The sequence below is a fragment of the Trichomycterus rosablanca genome, chromosome 3 (genome assembly GCF_030014385.1).
Source record: "Trichomycterus rosablanca isolate fTriRos1 chromosome 3, fTriRos1.hap1, whole genome shotgun sequence".
In the NCBI taxonomy this organism is placed as follows: Eukaryota; Metazoa; Chordata; class Actinopteri; order Siluriformes; family Trichomycteridae; genus Trichomycterus; species Trichomycterus rosablanca.
The window spans coordinates 42,012,479-42,030,479 of NC_085990.1; the positions used below are offsets into that span (position 1 = coordinate 42,012,479).

At 39.3% G+C, this 18,001-nt stretch overlaps 1 protein-coding gene across 1 annotated transcript in view; it reads right to left on the reverse strand.

The window, feature by feature from the left end:
- Nucleotides 1-16,671: 16,671 nt before the first annotated feature.
- Nucleotides 16,672-18,001, reverse strand: part of rbms3 (RNA binding motif, single stranded interacting protein) — a 296,186-nt gene continuing 294,856 nt past the window's right edge. The window contains exon 14 of the mRNA XM_062992124.1: nucleotides 16,672-16,761. Coding sequence (XP_062848194.1) covers nucleotides 16,758-16,761 — 4 coding nt within the window. The 3' untranslated portion in view covers nucleotides 16,672-16,757. The remainder of the gene's footprint in view (nucleotides 16,762-18,001) is intronic.

Here is an 18,001-nt window from a genome sequence, read left to right on the forward strand (position 1 = left end):
AGAAACAAGGAGGTGGTTTTAATGTTATGGCTGATCGGTGTATATATATATATATATATATTAGGGCTGTCGCGTTACAATTTTAATCGCGATTAAAAAAATTAATCAAGATTAAAATTTTTAATCTAACTATTTTTATTTGGCTGTTTGTACCACATACATGTGTGTCTCTGTGGTAATTAACTGTATTTCAGATGAATTGGGATGTAAAGCGCATGAACTGTCCGATGATAAACTACTTTTAGCGGTTTTCACTTTTTTTTTACGAAAAGATTAATGAAACCACGCAAGCTTTGTAATGAGTATTTCCATTGGCTGCTAGAGCTGTCCATCAAAACCGTGTAGCTCCGCCTTCTCCCCCTCCGGTGAGAAGTGAAACTCTGTGTGATGTTTCATCTCTACAGTTTATTCAGGTTATTCTATCACATGGTTATAAACATGATTTATATTTGTGATGTTTGTAGTTTTCTAAAAACACATTTGTATCTGATATTTATATGGACTAAGCGTTTACATGGACTGTTTTAATTAACACTTTTTTTATATAGCTACAGTCAATTACTTATAGATAATGTCTGCTAACTTAACTGTTTCAGGTATTTTCTAGGTGTTTAAATGGAAATTTAGAACAGTATTTCGCAGTATTCTTTCTGCACAAACACAGTATTAAAGGGTTTTCTTAATAGATCTATGAAATAATCATATCTGTGTTTTGATGCTTTATTGATGCCTTATATTAGATCAAAACATTATGGTTGGTGCACCTGTTTTCAGTGTCAGGGTCACTTTTTTCAGATAATGTGCTTTCTACAATGAATTTAGATTTAATAATTTTATCATATTTTATGAATGTTTTATTGGTAAACATGTTCTTGCAATAACAATGTGCATAACTGTTCAAATTTTGCTTAATTATTAGTTTGCGATTAATTGAGATGAATACATATATATTAGGGTTGTCACACGATTAAATTTTTTAATCGGGATTAATCGCGATTAATTTGGTTCTTTAATCGCGATTAATCTCGATTAAAATTTGTAATCGTGTGATAGCCCTAATATACAGTATATATATATATATATATATATATATATATATACTGTATATAGGCATTCTGTATATAATCTAGTCTCTGCTTTTCTTGAACAAAATGATCTGTAAAGACACTGTATGGAATTATTTGTGAGAAAGCCCTGACCTTAACCCTAACAAACACAAGAGATGAACTAGAATGCCAAATGCTAGTAGGCATAATTGTGCAACATCAGTTCATGGGAATTTACCTTCTAGAGGTACGACAGATAAACTGGTTCTGTCTGAAATGATTTATGTATTTTGTCTACTGTGCTATAATTTTGCTTCATAGTAGACATACCAAAGTGCAGCACCAATTAACACTGTAAAAAGGATTTTCTTTTAACAGCGAGTTAGAAATGTAGAGACAAGACACTAGTAATGTCATACAGAAATCTGAGCTGGTGTGTATGTGCTTTATGTGGAACATTTGCTAGACATGTCAGTGAAACACTTAAACTCATAACACACATACCAAAGCATTGCTTTAGAAAGGTTTAGTACGTTATATAAGCTAGCTACATGCTCATGGGTTAATCATGTGACAGACTGATAAATGAGGAATCTGTTTGAACCTTAGGCATGAACACAGTAAGTAAACCAAATACGGACATATGCAGGCTGTCGGCGAAGATTAAACTAAAAGAAATGATTCTGTGAAAGGAAGAACAGATCAGCTATTGTATGAGGAAAAAAATCTCTGCTTCTTTTGACTAGCTGAATGTCAGATATGAAGATGAGTATTGTGTGTGTATGGTGAGGAGGTCCTGAGGAGGGGGACGGAAGGTGAAAAGGTTACGAGGAAGCCTGAAACAGTCGCTTGTGTAGAAGAACAATCTTTCTATCGATCAGTACTGGAGGAGTCGATGGAGGCCAGGCGTAGAAGATCATAGGTCGCAGTAGCATGGGACAGAGTCGACTGACCTCTCATTCTTTCCATCTCTGCATTTCCATAAAATTTACTACATTCTGGCATTGGCATGAATGAGATAATCTCAAATCGAAGCTGATTTTACAGTAGAGGACTTATACACCGAACAGGCATAACATTATGACCACTGACAGGTGAAGTGAATAACACTGATTATCTCTTTATCACAGCACCTGTTAGTGGGTGGATATATTAAGCAGCAAGTGATCAAAAACCAAATTGTAATGGCTAGACGACTGGGTCAGAGCATCTCCAAAACTGCAGCTCTTGTGGTGTGTTCCCGGTCTGCAGTGGCCAGTATCTATCAAAAGTGGTCCAAGGAAGGAACAGTGGTAAACCGGTGACAGGGTCATGGGCTCACTGATGCGCATTGGGAGTGAAGACAGATGAGCTACTGTAGCTCAGATTGCTGAAGAAGTTAATGCTGGTTCTGATAGAAAGGTGTCAGAATACACAGTGCATCACAGTTTGTTGCGTATGGGGCAGCAAAAGGGGGACCAACCCAATATTAGGAAGGTGATCATAATGTTATACCTGATTGGTGTATACTACCTGACTTAATAACATTTTAACAATCATATAGCTAATAAAGTGCATAAATACTGAAATGAAAAAAAAAAAAAATCATCAGCTATTTTATCTTGGTCAGGGTCATGATGGGTCCATTGGGAAACACTAGGTGCAATGCAGGAATACCCTTGGATTTGGCCATTTCTCACTCAGACATAGCCTGTCATGTCTGTTAAAATGCCAGAACCTGGGGTAGCATAATGGACAGCTGCACCACCTGAGCACCCAAATTAAGCTTTAATTTAAAACTAATTATGTATGGATCTGTTTAATAAACAAGCAGAAGTAATCCAGTACCTTGCTTAAAGAAAAAAAAAACATATATACATATCGGTCAGGCAGGTCAGGCATAACATTATGACTACTATTGTGTTGGTCCCTTTTTTGCTGCCAAAACAGCCCTGACCCATTGAGGCATGGGCTCCACTAGACCCCTGAAGATGTGCTGTGGTATCTGGCACCAGGATGCTAGCAGCAGATAGTTAAACTCCTGTAAGTTGTGAGGTGGGGCCTCCATCAATTGGACTTGTTCATCCAGCACATCCCACAGATGCTCGATTGGATTGAGATCTGGGGAAGTCAACACCTCAAACTCGTTGTTGTGCTCCTCAAACCATTCCTGAACCATTTTTGCTTTGTGGCATTATCCGGCTGAAAGAGGCCACAGTCATCAGGGAATACCGTTTCCATGAAAGGGTGTACATTGGACCGGGCCAGCCTTTGCTCCCCACGTGCATCAATGAGCCTTGGCCGCCCATGACCCTGTCACTGGTTTACCACTCTTTCTTCCTTGGACCACTTTTGATAGATACACCCCACAAGAGCTGCAGTTTTGGAGAAGCTCTGACCCATCACCTGACTTGCCATCACAATTTGGCCCTCGTCAAACTCGCTCAAATCCTTACACTTGCCCATTTTTCCTGCTTCTAACATATCAACTCTGAGGATAAAATGTTTACTTGCTGCTTAATAGATCCCACCCACTAACAGGTGCCGTGATGAAGAGATAATCAGTGTTATTCACTTCACCTGTCAGTGGTCATAATGTTATGCCTCGTTGGTGTGTAGCATCACATTAATCAATACAATTCTTTTAAGGTGCAGTCCATTTCTGGCGTTATTTGTGGTGCTGGCTCTTTCGTGTTGTTACTGTGCAAAAATAGAAATAGAACCACCTTTATGAGCAGATTGTAAACAGCTCAACAATTTTGAAGTGTTAGTTTCATTACAGTAGTTTATTTTTCTAGTGATTTTATAAATGGACATAATAAAAAAAACGTTTAGTATCACTAATACATTATTAATAGTACTTATTTACTAAAACGGGGTGGCACGGTGGCTAAGTGGGTAGCACTGTTGCCTTACAGCAAGAAGGTCCTGGGTTCGATCCCCAGGTGGGGCGGTCCGGGTCCTTTCTGTGTGTGGGTTTTGCATGTTCTCCCCATGTCTGGATTCCTCCCACAGTCCAAAGACATGCAAGTGAATTACACAGATGAATTGGAGATACAAAATTGTCCAACTGTGTTTGATATAACCTTGTGAACTGATGAATCTTGTGTAATGAGTAACAACCGTTCCTGTCATGAATGTAACCAAAGTGTAAAACATGATGTTAAAATCCTAATAAATAAACAAACATTTACCAAAACGTGTCAATATCCAAAACTTATTTACATACTTAGTAGCTAATGGCAAGAACACGTTACAGCTAAAAAAAAAAAGTCAGTGGTTCGAACCCTTTCATAATATTAATGCATCAATGGTCCCCTCCACTGGTGTCCCCGTGAAACTACATGATTCAATTCAGAAACTCATCAATTACCTGTGAAAATCCCCAAAGCCTCGGTTCATTCAAGAGCAAAGACAATATTACAAAATGAGATTTTGACCTTTTTTTATTGAAAGCTTCATTGAAATAATAATTCATAATAAACAGAAGTTCAAACTCAACATCCACTGATTTACAGAAACTCTCAGGATCACAACTTGAACACACAGGAGGCATGAATGTGCAGCAAAATAATAAGAAAAAGCAATGAAGAGTCGATTCATTTCCATAATCTTTTCAACAACACCTGAACAAGTAAAAAAGAGTTCCATAAATAGTCTTTTGTTTCCTATCAATAAGTTAATTTCTTGTAGAGGTTACAGGTTTATGGCTGGATTCATTAAATTCATTAAATTGATTCTGAGCTGACACAACAGAACCCTTCCATCGTAAAAGCCGGGGGTCGTTATCATTCAGCTAAGTTACACCCAATTAGATCTGCAGACAGATGTGAGATTTATATAATGTATGTAGTCTTACACTAAAGGAGGAAATGTTTAGTGTACTGTAAAACCCAGCAATTAACATCCTTCGTTTAAAAAATACTGCAAGATAATCCTACATCTCAGGATTGATGCATTATCCTAAACTAAATTTTACATTCCAGTCACATGGTACATTTGCATTTGCATTGTTTGGGTTCAGTATGAGTTTAACAAAGAGTCTGCCTAGACAGGTGCGTTTTGGCAAAAACCATGTTTCACTACGGACTCTTCAATCTATATTATCAGTTTTAGTACAATTATTATTTGTTCCAATTTATTTCTATTTATTCAGGGTTGCAGTGAGTCTGACACAAACCAGAAACAATGGTGGAAGGAATTCCCCTAAACAGGCCACCAATTCATCCCTGTTTATTACAATTATTCACTTATTTGGTTATTAATGAAATGGATCTTTCATTTGCAGTAGACCGTTCTCTAATTATAATTTAGTTACTTATTATTTTATATCTTTGTATGCTTGCTGTGCAAAATGAATTTCCCCTTTAGATAAAATATTAGAAATTAAAAAAAGTGATTTTTGATAAAAGATATTTGCTCAGAGCCTCTATTTGGTTTCTGACCAGAAAGATATATCATGCCCGACTTACAGCAATGAACTTCTAGAAAATATTAATTGATGAGAGGGTGAGCAAACCCTAATGAAATGAAAAGGGCCAATATAAAGTACACTGTCCACATCTTACAAAAGTTTATTTTAACTTATTTTTTTAAAGCATCTTCCTGTTTAATTACATGTTTTTTTCATTTATTTATTCATCTTTAGAAACAGATTTATTCTAGTCAGGTTGTGATAGGTCCAGAGGTTGGAAAACACACTTTTGGCAATCCATTATAGTGTATATACAGCATTTAATTGCTTAATAACTCATTTATATTTACTCAACCATGGAAGCAATTTAGAGTAGAGCATTTAGAGCATGTTTTTGGGAGGTGGTGGATAATCATCCACTGCTTTTTTTTTGGAAACTTCAGTCAATTTATCTTCTGCTGCTGGAGGATCCCTGACTGCAGGCGAGGTGGGTATATTGCTGCTCATGCCTCCTCCGACCCGTGCGCAGCCCTTAGTGGAACCCTTTTTTCATCTATGCACTCTGCACAGGCCTTTCTATCTGCTTACACAGCGTTTGAGGACCCCACCCACATAGTCCGGTCATCCCACCCTAGCAGAGACGTGTCTGCTGCAGGCACTGCCAATTATGCTCGCTAGATGGCGCCCAGCCGACCGGTGGCAACCATGGCGTTTAGAATCTCTGACCTGGTGTGCTAGGGGAATATCCCGCTGTGCCACCTGGGCGCTAGTGAACTTATTTTTTTGATCAGGGTTGTGACGTGACCAGGGTTTGAAAACACATGGCACACAACTTACATTGAACACAAGGTGCCAATCCTTTGCGCTCACTCATTCACTTACACACTTACACGCAGTTTAAAGCAAGCATTCTACCGAGCAGCTTAGGAAGAATTTTACAAATATCCTCTGAGCAATATTAAGTACTTCAGCAGCCAATGCCTGTTCATGTAAGTGTCCCCAAATGTGTGGTGGTGTCGTGGCTTTCATGATGTTGCTGCAGGTAAACAGTTTGACTCTGCTTATGCTGGATTTTACAGTACGGAAAACGCATTAGGGATGGAGGAGTAAAATTTAATTAGGCTTCGCACCACACTTGTAAATTTTGAGCAGCTGCATCTCTATCTGTTGTGTTTATATTCTGTTTATACATGTGGCATTTTCATTTGGACCCTTTCTATTGCATTAATGTACCCTGTACATGTACACCTGAAGCTGCTCAGCTAACACAGTGGTCCTAATGATTGAAAAAGCAGCAGTCGGCCGTTTATCTCATCCCATCTGCCACTGTGGCCCTCCAATACTGAACGCTTGTTAGCAGCAATTACAAGGTAAAATGAACGGCAGTAGAAAAAAGAACAAACTGTTTAAACATGAGCAATGAAAATCTCTAGCTAGCTTGCACTCTGTATTGGAACAGAACATTTCTTAATGTGGTCTTTTCATCATAGCTTAAATATATTCACCAAGACATGGCAAGGAGGGACTGATAATCATCAATCCTGTTCCATAAGCCTCTTCAAAGACAAAAACTTTATGCAAGTCCCATTCCCCAGCCCACCCACCACATAGTTTAATTACATCACGGCAAGAGAATGTTAATGGCAGTAGAGTCCTAACTTAACGCTATTAGCAGCTATCAGTTTGTTCTAGCGACATTAAAAAGGGAACACACAGAAGACGCTTGTCCTGACAAGTCACTAGCATTGACCCGTAACGAATAATAGATCACTCATTCGTTCAGACAGTACATGCTGAGGAAATACTGCTTAGCACCCAGAGATGCCCTGTGTGAAGAGTCAATGAGAGATGACGTGGTAAACTAGCACTGAGTGTCCTGTATGTAGGAAAATACAGAATCAACCCTTAATTCAGAATACTGGTACAGTTCTGGTGATCAATATTCCATTGTATTACTTTAAAAAAAAACCTTAAATAAACAAAACAAATCATTTTTAAATGTCACTGTGTGTATTCAAACTTTACATTGAGCAGTAAATTCATGTTTATCTGATCGGAAACCACTGTACATGGCTGAAGTATTAGCAACAGCTGTATAAAATTTGGGTAGGTTTTTTGGGGAACAAAATTAAAGTAACAGGGGAAATGTCTAAACATTACTTTACTTGAACAGGAATGACAAGTAAATATACACCGACAAGCCATAACATTAAGACCACTGACAGGTCACGTAAATAACACTGATTATCTCTTCATTACGGCACCTGTTAGTGGGTGGGATATATTACGCAGCAAGTAAACATTTTATTCTCAAAGTTGATGTGTTAGAATCAGGAAAAATGGGCAAGCGTAAGGATTTGAGCGAGTTTGACAAGGTCCAAATTGTGATGGCTAGACGACTGGGTCAGAGCATCTCCAAAACTGCAGCTCTTGTGCGGTGTTCCCGGTCTGCAGTGGTCAGTATCTATCAAAAGTGGTTCAAGGAAGGAAAAGTGGCAAACCGACGACAGGGTCATGGGCAGCCAAGGCTCACTGATGCATGTGGGGAGCGAAGGCTGGCGGTCCGATCCAACAGACGAGGTGCTGTAGCTCAAATTGCTGAAGAAGTTAATGCTGGTTCTGATAGAAAGGTTTCAGAATACACAGTGTGTCGCAATTGCAGGGCTATTTTGGCAGCAAAAGGGGGACCAACACAACTTTAGGAAGGTGGTCATAATGTTATGCCTGATCGGTGTACATTCTCAGTGATAATACCAATTCAGTTTAATACAGTAAGTCCTCTAGATGCAAACCTTCATCTAACTTTCATGAATGCGGACGTGCATGTACATTCACATTTACATTTTCAGCATTTAGCAGACGCCTTTATCCAAAGCGACTTACAATACAGTTACAGTATACAGTCTGAGCAACTGAGGGTTAAGGGCCTTGCTCAAGGGCCCAACAGCAGCAACCTGGCAGTGGTGGGGCTTGAACCAGCGACCTTCTGGTTACTAGTCCAGTACCTTAACCACTAGGCTACGGCATGTACAATATATAAAAATATTTAAATAAGTGCAGAATTAAAAATTACAAATTGGCTTTGTTGAATCTCTGGCTTTGGTGGCAGTGAGCAGAGCGTTGATATTGTTTATTCGATCTTAGTCATGTGCAGACTTTCAACAAGTGGTTGTGTTACCAATTGTGTACCTCCTTTTTGTGTGTGTTACTATTGTGCTATTTTAAACCCAGGATGTCTGGAATTATGATGATTTAGTTTGTAATGCTAAGAAGTGGCGAAAGATGACAATGTACACTTAAATAAAAATAATAAAAAGAGCAAGGTGGGCCGCTCAGGTGGGGCAGTGGTAAAACACGCTAGCACACCAGAGCTAGGATTTCGAATACATCGTATTGAATCTCAGCTCTGCCATCCGGCTGGGCTGGGCGGCTATATGAACAACGTTTGGCTGTTGTTCATACAGGGTTAGGGAGCCGGAAAGGGGCCTCATAAGGGTGGTTGATGGCGTCTGCACGGAGTAGAGGAATAATGCTGATCAGGGTGTGGCTCTCCGTGCACAGGGCTGATTCGCATATGAACTCACCTCGTGCAGGTGAAAAGATGCAGTCGGCTACTGCTCATGTATCGGAGGGGACGGGTGTCAGTTCGCTCTCCTCAATCAGGGGTGGAGGTCAGCTCCAGCAGAGAGGAAGAATAATGCAATTGGGTAAAAAATTGGATGCGCTAAAAATCGACAGAGAAACAGATTGTTGTCCTGTCTCGCCATTTAAGCCAGTCTTGGTATGACAGCTGTTCTATTTTAAAGGTTAAGATTACTATTATTAACTTTTAGAAGAATTGTATTATTCACAAATAGCTGTAGGACTTGATACATATGCTAGCTTGCAAGTGGTATGAGAGACAGGCATTGGAGGCTCATGAGTTAGATGCTTGGGCAAACTTTGTTGGACTTGCAAACTTTTTGAACATGGAATAGAATGCCTTTATGTGTCATAAATACATAGACAGGTGTACAGTACAACAGAATTATTTTTCCCATATCCCAGCAAGTCTGGAAGCAGGGGTCAGAGTGCAGGGTCAGTTATTGTACGGCAAACCTAGAACTGAGAGGGTTAAGGGCTTTGCTCAAGGACCCAACAGTGGCTGCATGGCAGAGCTGGGATTCAAACTCTCAGCCTTTCAATTGATAGCCCAAGGCTTTACACACTAGGCTACCACTGTCCCTGTGAACATGTGAACCTGCTCTCGGAACAAAAGTGGTTTATATCTAGATGACTTACTGTATTAATTAATTACATTGTTATTTATAATGACACTACTTGAATGGTATATTCTATGTACAGTGTATCACAAAAGTGAGTACATCCCTCACATTTCTGCAGATATTTAAGTATATCTTTTCATGGGACAACACTGACAAAATGACACTTTGACACAATGAAAAGTAGTCTGTGTGCAGCTTATATAACAGTGTAAATTTATTCTTTCCTCAAATTAACTCAATATACAGCCATTAATGTCTAAACCACCGGCAACAAAAGTGAGTACACCCCTAAGAGACTACACCCCTAAATGTCCAAATTGAGCACTGCTTGTCATTTTCCCTCCAAAATGTCATGTGATTTGTTAGTGTTACTAGGTCTCAGGTGTGCATAGGGAGCAGGTGTGTTCAATTTAGTAGTACAGCTCTCACACTCTCTCATACTGGTCACTGAAAGTTCCAACATGGCACCTCATGGCAAAGAACTCTCTGAGGATCTTAAAAGACGAATTGTTGCACTACATGAAGATGGCCAAGGCTACAAGAAGATTGCCAACACCCTGAAACTGAGCTGCAGCACAGTGGCCAAGATCATCCAGCGTTTTAAAACAGCAGGGTCCACTCAGAAAAGACCTCGCGTTGGTCGTCCAAAGAAGCTGAGTGCATGTGCTCAGCGTCACATCCAGCTGCTGTCTTTGAAAGATAGGCGCAGGAGTGCTGTCAGCATTGCTGCAGAGATTGAAAAGGTGGGGGGTCAGCCTGTCAGTGCTCAGACCATACGCCGCACACTACATCAAATTGGTCTGCATGGCTGTCACCCCAGAAGGAAGCCTCTTCTGAAGTCTCTACACAAGAAAGCCCGCAAACAGTTTGCTGAAGACATGTCAACAAAGGACATGGATTACTGGAACCATGTCCTATGGTCTGATGAGACCAAGATTAATTTGTTTGGTTCAGATGGTCTCAAGCATGTGTGGCGGCAATCAGGTGAGGAGTACAAAGATAAGTGTGTCATGCCTACAGTCAAGCATGGTGGTGGGAATGCCATGGTCTGGGGCTGCATGAGTGCAGCAGGTGTTGGGGAGTTACATTTCATTGAGGGACACATGAACTCCAATATGTACTGTGAAATACGGAAGCAGAGCATGATCCCCTCCCTCCGGAAACTGGGTCGCAGGGCAGTGTTCCAGCATGATAATGACCCCAAACACACCTCTAAGACGACCACTGCTTTATTGAAGAGGCTGAGGGTAAAGGTGATGGACTGGCCAAGCATGTCTCCAGACCTAAACCCAATAGAACATCTTTGGAGCATCCTCAAGCGGAAGGTGGAGGAGCGCAAAGTCTCGAATATCCGCCAGCTCCGTGATGTCGTCATGGAGGAGTGGAAAAGCATTCCAGTGGCAACCTGTGAAGCTCTGGTAAACTCCATGCTCAGGAGAGTTAAGGCAGTTCTGGGAAATAATGGTGGCCACACAAAATATTGACACTTCAGGAACTTTTACTAAGGGGTGTACTCACTTTTGTTGCCGGTGGTTTAGACATGAATGGCTGTATATTGAGTTATTTTGAGGGAAGAATAAATTTACACTGTTATATAAGCTGCACACAGACTACTTTTCATTGTGTCAAAGTGTCATTTTGTCAGTGTTGTCCCATGAAAAGATATACTTAAATATCTGCAGAAATGTGAGGGGTGTACTCACTTTTGTGATACACTGTAACTATCACTATAGGTCATATCTGCCTAGGGTGGGATAAGGATGGTAATGGTATTGGTATGTACGGGTGGGATGAGGATGGGGTGAAGATGATGTTGGGATACATGGGGATGATGTTGGTAATGTGAAAGTCTTATGATCTTATTATGTAGATGATCTTGTTATAAACTCATTAGCTCTTATTGAGATGAGAATACAGTTGCATGTGTGGCATGAATTTTAGTCAGTAAATCAGATCTAGTACGCTCTGATTAGATGATCAGTTTTAGCTCTTCAATGCTTTTTGACAGGGTACTACAGTAAATACCAGATCCCACTCTGACAAATCACTGTGTTTGCCACTTTCACAGGATTTCATCATGTTCTTTAAAAAAAACACATCTGTGGCATGGAACAGATGGTAATATAAACAGTGGGGCAACTTTCTTAAAATTGTTTTTTAGTTAAACAAACACTATGATGCCTGAACAAATCCTAAATTCCATCACTGATACTGATATCTAAAAACCTGTAATTTAGTTCCTTACGTTTTAGCCTAAATTTTAGATGATTTAGCGTAAAATGCTAATTCACATTATCAATTTTCGAATGTGCTAGAATTTGTATTTAATAAATGTAAATTATTTCGGATTTTCATTATTTTTTTATATTCCAAATATCCATACACCTGCTGAGTCTACACTAACTAATGCCAGCCATTAACCTTGGAGGGTGCATATGGAGGGTTACATATGCAATGCAATCCGGGAAATATTTGATGGTGGGTGGATATACTATGCTTATACATTACTGTATCTGTGTACAGTAATAATAATTGAACAGATTAAGTCTTAATTCAGTAATTCAAGTTCATAATCTTTTATTTAATGGGTGATTTTATAAACATTATATATATATATATATACAGTGCCTTGCAAAAGTATTCAGCCCCCTTGAACTTTTCAACCTTTTGCCACATTTCAGGCTTCAAACATAACGATATGAAATTGTAATTTTTTGTGAAGAATCAACAACAAGTGGGACACAATCGTGAAGTGGAACGAAATTTATTGGATATTTTAAACTTTTTTTAGAAATAAAAAACTGAAAAGTGGGGCGTGCAATATTATTCAGCCCCCTTGCGTTAATACTTTGTAGCGCCACCTTTTGCTGCGATTACAGCTGCAAGTCGCTTGGGGTATGTCTCTATCAGTTTTGCACATCGAGAGACAGAAATTTTTGCCCATTCTTCCTTGCAAAACAGCTCGAGCTCAGTGAGGTTGGATGGAGAGCGTTTGTGAACAGCAGTTTTCAGCTCTTTCCACAGATTCTCGATGGGATTCAGGTCTGGACTTTGACTTGGCCATTCTAACACCTGGATAAGTTTATTTGTGAACCATTCCATTGTAGATTTTGCTTTATGTTTTGGATCATTGTCTTGTTGGAAGATAAATCTCCGTCCCAGTCTCAGGTCTTTTGCAGACTGCAACAGGTTTTCTTCCAGAATGGTCCTGTATTTGGCTCCATCCATCTTCCCATCAATTTTAACCATCTTCCCTGTCCCTGCTGAAGAAAAGCAGGCCCAAACCATGATGCTGCCACCACCATGTTTGACAGTGGGGATGGTGTGTTCAGGGTGATGAGCTGTGTTGCTTTTACGCCAAACATAACGTTTTGCATTGTGGCCAAAAAGTTCGATTTTGGTTTCATCTGACCAGAGCACCTTCTTCCACATGTTTGGTGTGTCTCCCAGGTGACTTTTTATAGATATCTTTGAGAAATGGCTTTCTTCTTGCCACTCTTCCATAAAGGCCAGATTTGTGCAGTGTACGACTGATTGTGTCCTATGGACAGAGTCTCCCACCTCAGCTGTAGATCTCTGCAGTTCATTCAGAGTGATCATGGGCCTCTTGGCTGCATCTCTGATCAGTCTTCTCCTTGTTTGAGCTGAAAGTTTAGAGGGACGGCCGGGTCTTGGTAGATTTGCAGTGGTCTGATACTCCTTCCATTTCAATATGATCGCTTGCACAGTGCTCCTTGAGATGTTTAAAGCTTGGGAAATCTTTTTGTATCCAAATCCGGCTTTAAACTTCTCCACAACAGTATCTCGGACCTGCCTGGTGTGTTCCTTGGTCTTCATGATGCTCTCTGCGCTTTAAACAGAACTCTGAGACTGTCACAGAGCAGGTGCATTTATACGGAGACTTGATTACACACAGGTGGATTCTATTTATCACCATCAGTCATTTAGGTCAACATTGGATCATTCAGAGATCCTCACTGAACTTCTGGAGTGAGTTTGCTGCACTGAAAGTAAAGGGGCTGAATAATATTGCACGCCCCACTTTTTAGTTTTTTATTTCTAAAAAAAGTTTAAAATATCCAATAAATTTCGTTCTACTTCACGATTGTGTCCCACTTGTTGTTGATTCTTCACAAAAAATAACAATTTCATATCTTTATGTTTGAAGCCTGAAATGTGGCAAAAGGTTGAAAAGTTCAAGGGGGCTGAATACTTTTGCAAGGCACTGTATATATATATATACTGTATATACAGTATATATATATAAAATGCTTTTTTCTACCATTCTCTCCCCATTTAGAGTAGTAAATTTGCCCTCCACTGCTGGGGATCCTCGATTTTTTGCAGTTGAGGAGGGTATATTGCTGCTCACGCCTTCTCCGACCCGCGTGTAGCCCTAAACGGAAACCTTCACATGCGCCTCTATTCACCGATCAGAGTCCTTACACAGCGTTTAAAGACCCTGCCCACATATTCCGGTCATACCTCCCTGCAGGCACTGCCAATTATGCCCGCTAGATGGCGCCCAGCTGACTAGTGGCAATGCAGTTTCGAACCGAGGAGTTCAGAATCTTGGCGCCACCTGGGTGCCTACTGAAGTTAGATTTTGTTGCTTGTGGTTTCTGGAGCGAATGTAATTCACCTTGTGTCATAGATTTTTATGCATGATAAATATGCAGATAAATATGCATGCTTTCTTGTAGCTATGATGTAGTATATGGACAAATAGTCTTAAAAGCCATATTTATCTCATTTCAACCAGATAGGTGCCTGAGTTACAACCTGAAAGAAATAAAGTGTTTAAAGCAGAGATGTTCTAACCTATAATGAAAGAAGTCATTGTCTGGTTAATGCTGGTTACATTAGAGATCGAAGATGCCTGAACAATCTCAGTGCCACAGAGCAAGACTGTGTATTAGGGGTTCAAATTCAGTTATGGCAAACATGACTCCGACTAAATGAATTGAAAACTATTAGAGGTTAAATATATTAAAATCAGTAATAAAAAAACTACTGCAAATTTAAATTATTAATAGGAATTCATTTTGCATTACTGTAACATATCTGGTAAACAAAATGCATTTAGCATTAACAACAAACTAGGCAAATTTGCTGTTTATAACATTATTTTAACAGTAAGAATTTTTTTTTTAGGTATACATGCTCCTATATAAAGGAAGAACTTTTAGCTCCCTTTTAGCGCGTCCAACTGCCCGATTGCGTCATGCTTAATTTGTTGAAATTAAACTTGATTGGTAAAACTGATTATTTTTAAGGGAATCCATACAGCACCAATTTATCTTTACCATACATTGGTATTGGTACCTTTGGTACCTTGTTCACATCACCTGAGCAAAAACAGGACTGTTCTTTTGGGTTTTTTAATCACTTACACAGAATGAACTGGAAAATTATACCTTTTACTGTTACTAGTAAACATTGTAGAGATCTAATTGGAATTGCCTTTTGTCTACATATAATTAAACTGCTTTAGATGGAGGTTTAGAGAGCGCAAAACTGCAAAGTTTAAACACACACATGTGACTCCCTTGGATAAATTCTTGGCTTATGATATAATACTGAAACACTGGCATGTTAGTATTTCTTTAAAAAATGTGTTTTAAAAACTAGTAATGAAGATGTAAGACTGAAAAGAGCTGAATCAGTGACCACGGGTGCTTTAACAGTGATGTAGAGATTCCTATTGCAGCTTCTCTTATGCCATCTGCTGGGGAGATGCCTCTCAATGCAATACGTGCAGTCTCTGAGTCTTCCCCTCTCTCAATGTGATAGACAGAAAAGCTGCAGCGGTGGAAGAAAGTTAAACCCCACATTCCCAACCCACTTCAAATTTAAGTGGGCGTCTGACCATCAAGGTCAAACATATGCTTTTGAGACACAGAGACAAGAAAACGACAAGGCCAAAAAATCAAATAGAAAAAAAGGGACAAGTAATCTACTTCACTGTCTCTAAGGGGTTTCTTCATCTTTGGTATAAAATATGCCATCCATGGGCTGCATTAAATCCACAGCTAAGAAAGACTAAAGAAATTGTCAACAATTTCCTATTACTATTGCTTTTTTTGCACACATTTGCTTTATTTTAATTCAAAAGCTCCTATCTACATACTTTTGCACTGCCATTATTTTTTCCTTGGTTTTAGTTTTTTAATTTTTTTTTCTTATTTTTTTTTTCGCAATGAAACAAGCAAAGCAGAAAACACCTTAAAAGCTCATAAAAATATTGCAGATAAAAACAATAATGCCATTAAAAATGATCTGCACTACACAATAAACTGCATTTCACAGGATGCAGTGGTTTTCCTTTTTTTGTACTAAAAAAATGCAACTCTCTTAAACACATCACTATATTTTGACTGTCCTTTCTTTTAAACATAACGTCGCCACTGATAATTTAAAATGTCTATGCAAGACCGTTCTCATTCCTCTGTACAGGTAATATAATAAACTCGTGCCGTTCGTCCATACAGACAGGCTTCTTTTACTTTTCTTTTCGACAAGACGCTCGGTTGGTAAAAGTCTCAGACGTTTCTCAAAATTAAGGCAACAAAGATGATAAACATTAATATTCTCTAGAAAACTAAAATATAACTCATAAAAAAATCAAAAGGAAAAGTAGCTTAAATTCTGAGGAAGACTTCTTTTTTTCTCGCTCATTCTTTCATGCTTCCTCTATTAGAAAACTCACCATAGTTGAAAACCTACCTGCACAATCAGAAAAAAAACTGGAAAACTTTGTACTTTGTACTTGAAATTCAATACTTCATGAAGAAAAAAAGTCTTGTAAAGTTGTAGGAATCCATTTAGCTTAAACTCCACGACTGCATATCTCCTCTCTTAACAAGATGTAGGCTTTCATTGGCTCCTCTCGCTGTGCCCGGATGTCTGATAAATTCTTTTACTTTTTTTTTTTGGTGCTTGTGCAAAGGTGGACCCAAACGATTTCTGCTCAGTCTTTCCTTTCGTCCTCAGCACAGTCCCCCAATCTCAAGGCAACGCAGTCACCCAAACACCCCCCTTCTCCTCCTCTTGTTATCTGACCACATGGGGGAGAGAAAGAACATTAGCAAGGAAAAAAGAAGACCAGCTTCAGAAAACAAAGACAGTCAGGATAAAACTGGTAAAGCAGCACTGAATATGATGAATTACCACTAAAGAAAGAATCGTTGGCTATATATTTTACAGTGTTTTGGGTGTGTACATTAGAGCTGCATGTACTTTAGCACTATTTCTAGATCTGGCACCAAGACCAATTCCATTTGCACACTAAAGACCCCAATACTGCCCCCATGTAGTTCAGCTACCATCCACTCAAACCCAAATTCTGTTTCTGCAAAAAATAATTGCACCAACATAAAATCTTTTACAGTCTAGTGCAAATTATGAATACGTATTTATGTATTCATTAATTCATCTTCAGTAACAACCTTATCCAGATCATTGTTGCAGTGGGGTCAGAACCTACACCAAGTACAGGGCAGAAATACACTCAGGACAGAGCACCAATCCATTACAGAGCAAAACACTATCACCCACACACTCTCTCATGAAGCATGGGTCCGGGGGACCTAAGCTGGATCCTTATCTCTGGTCATTATCTCTGAGGAATTTGTCATGTTCCCTAAGCTTAGCATGGGTTTCCTCTGGTTTCCTCACACCTTCTAATAACAAAATGTGAAAATGCTGATCTAGATTGCTCCTTGGACTAAGTGAGCGAGTGATGTGTGATCGTCTGATGCCCTGCAACGGTTCACGGTTTGTTCCTGCTGTGCATCTAGTATTTCCAATTGGCATCAGACACAAGTGGTTGGTAATAATGAATCAATGAAAGAAAGTCTGAGTCTGGTAATGGATTTTATAGCATTGTTGTTTGTTTGGCTGCAATTAGCTGTACTGACTAATCCTAACAGACTTTTATGTAATGCTTGTATTGAAGAATGTGCTATTCACCTCTACACAGAAGGAACTGCTATTAGAGTACGTAGAAATAACAAATATCGTAATATTGTATGTTCACCGATCAGCCATAACATTAAAACCACCTCCTTGTTTCTAAACTCACAGTCCATTTTATCATCTCCACTTACCATATAGAAGCACTTTGTAGTTCTACAATTACTGACTGTAGTCCATCTATTTCTCTGCATGCTTTGTTAGCCCCCTTTCACCCTGTTCTTTAATGGTCAGGACTCTCCCAGGACCACTACAGAGCAGGTATTATTTGGGTGGTGGATCATTCTCAGCACTGCAGTAACACTGACATGGTGGTGGTGTGT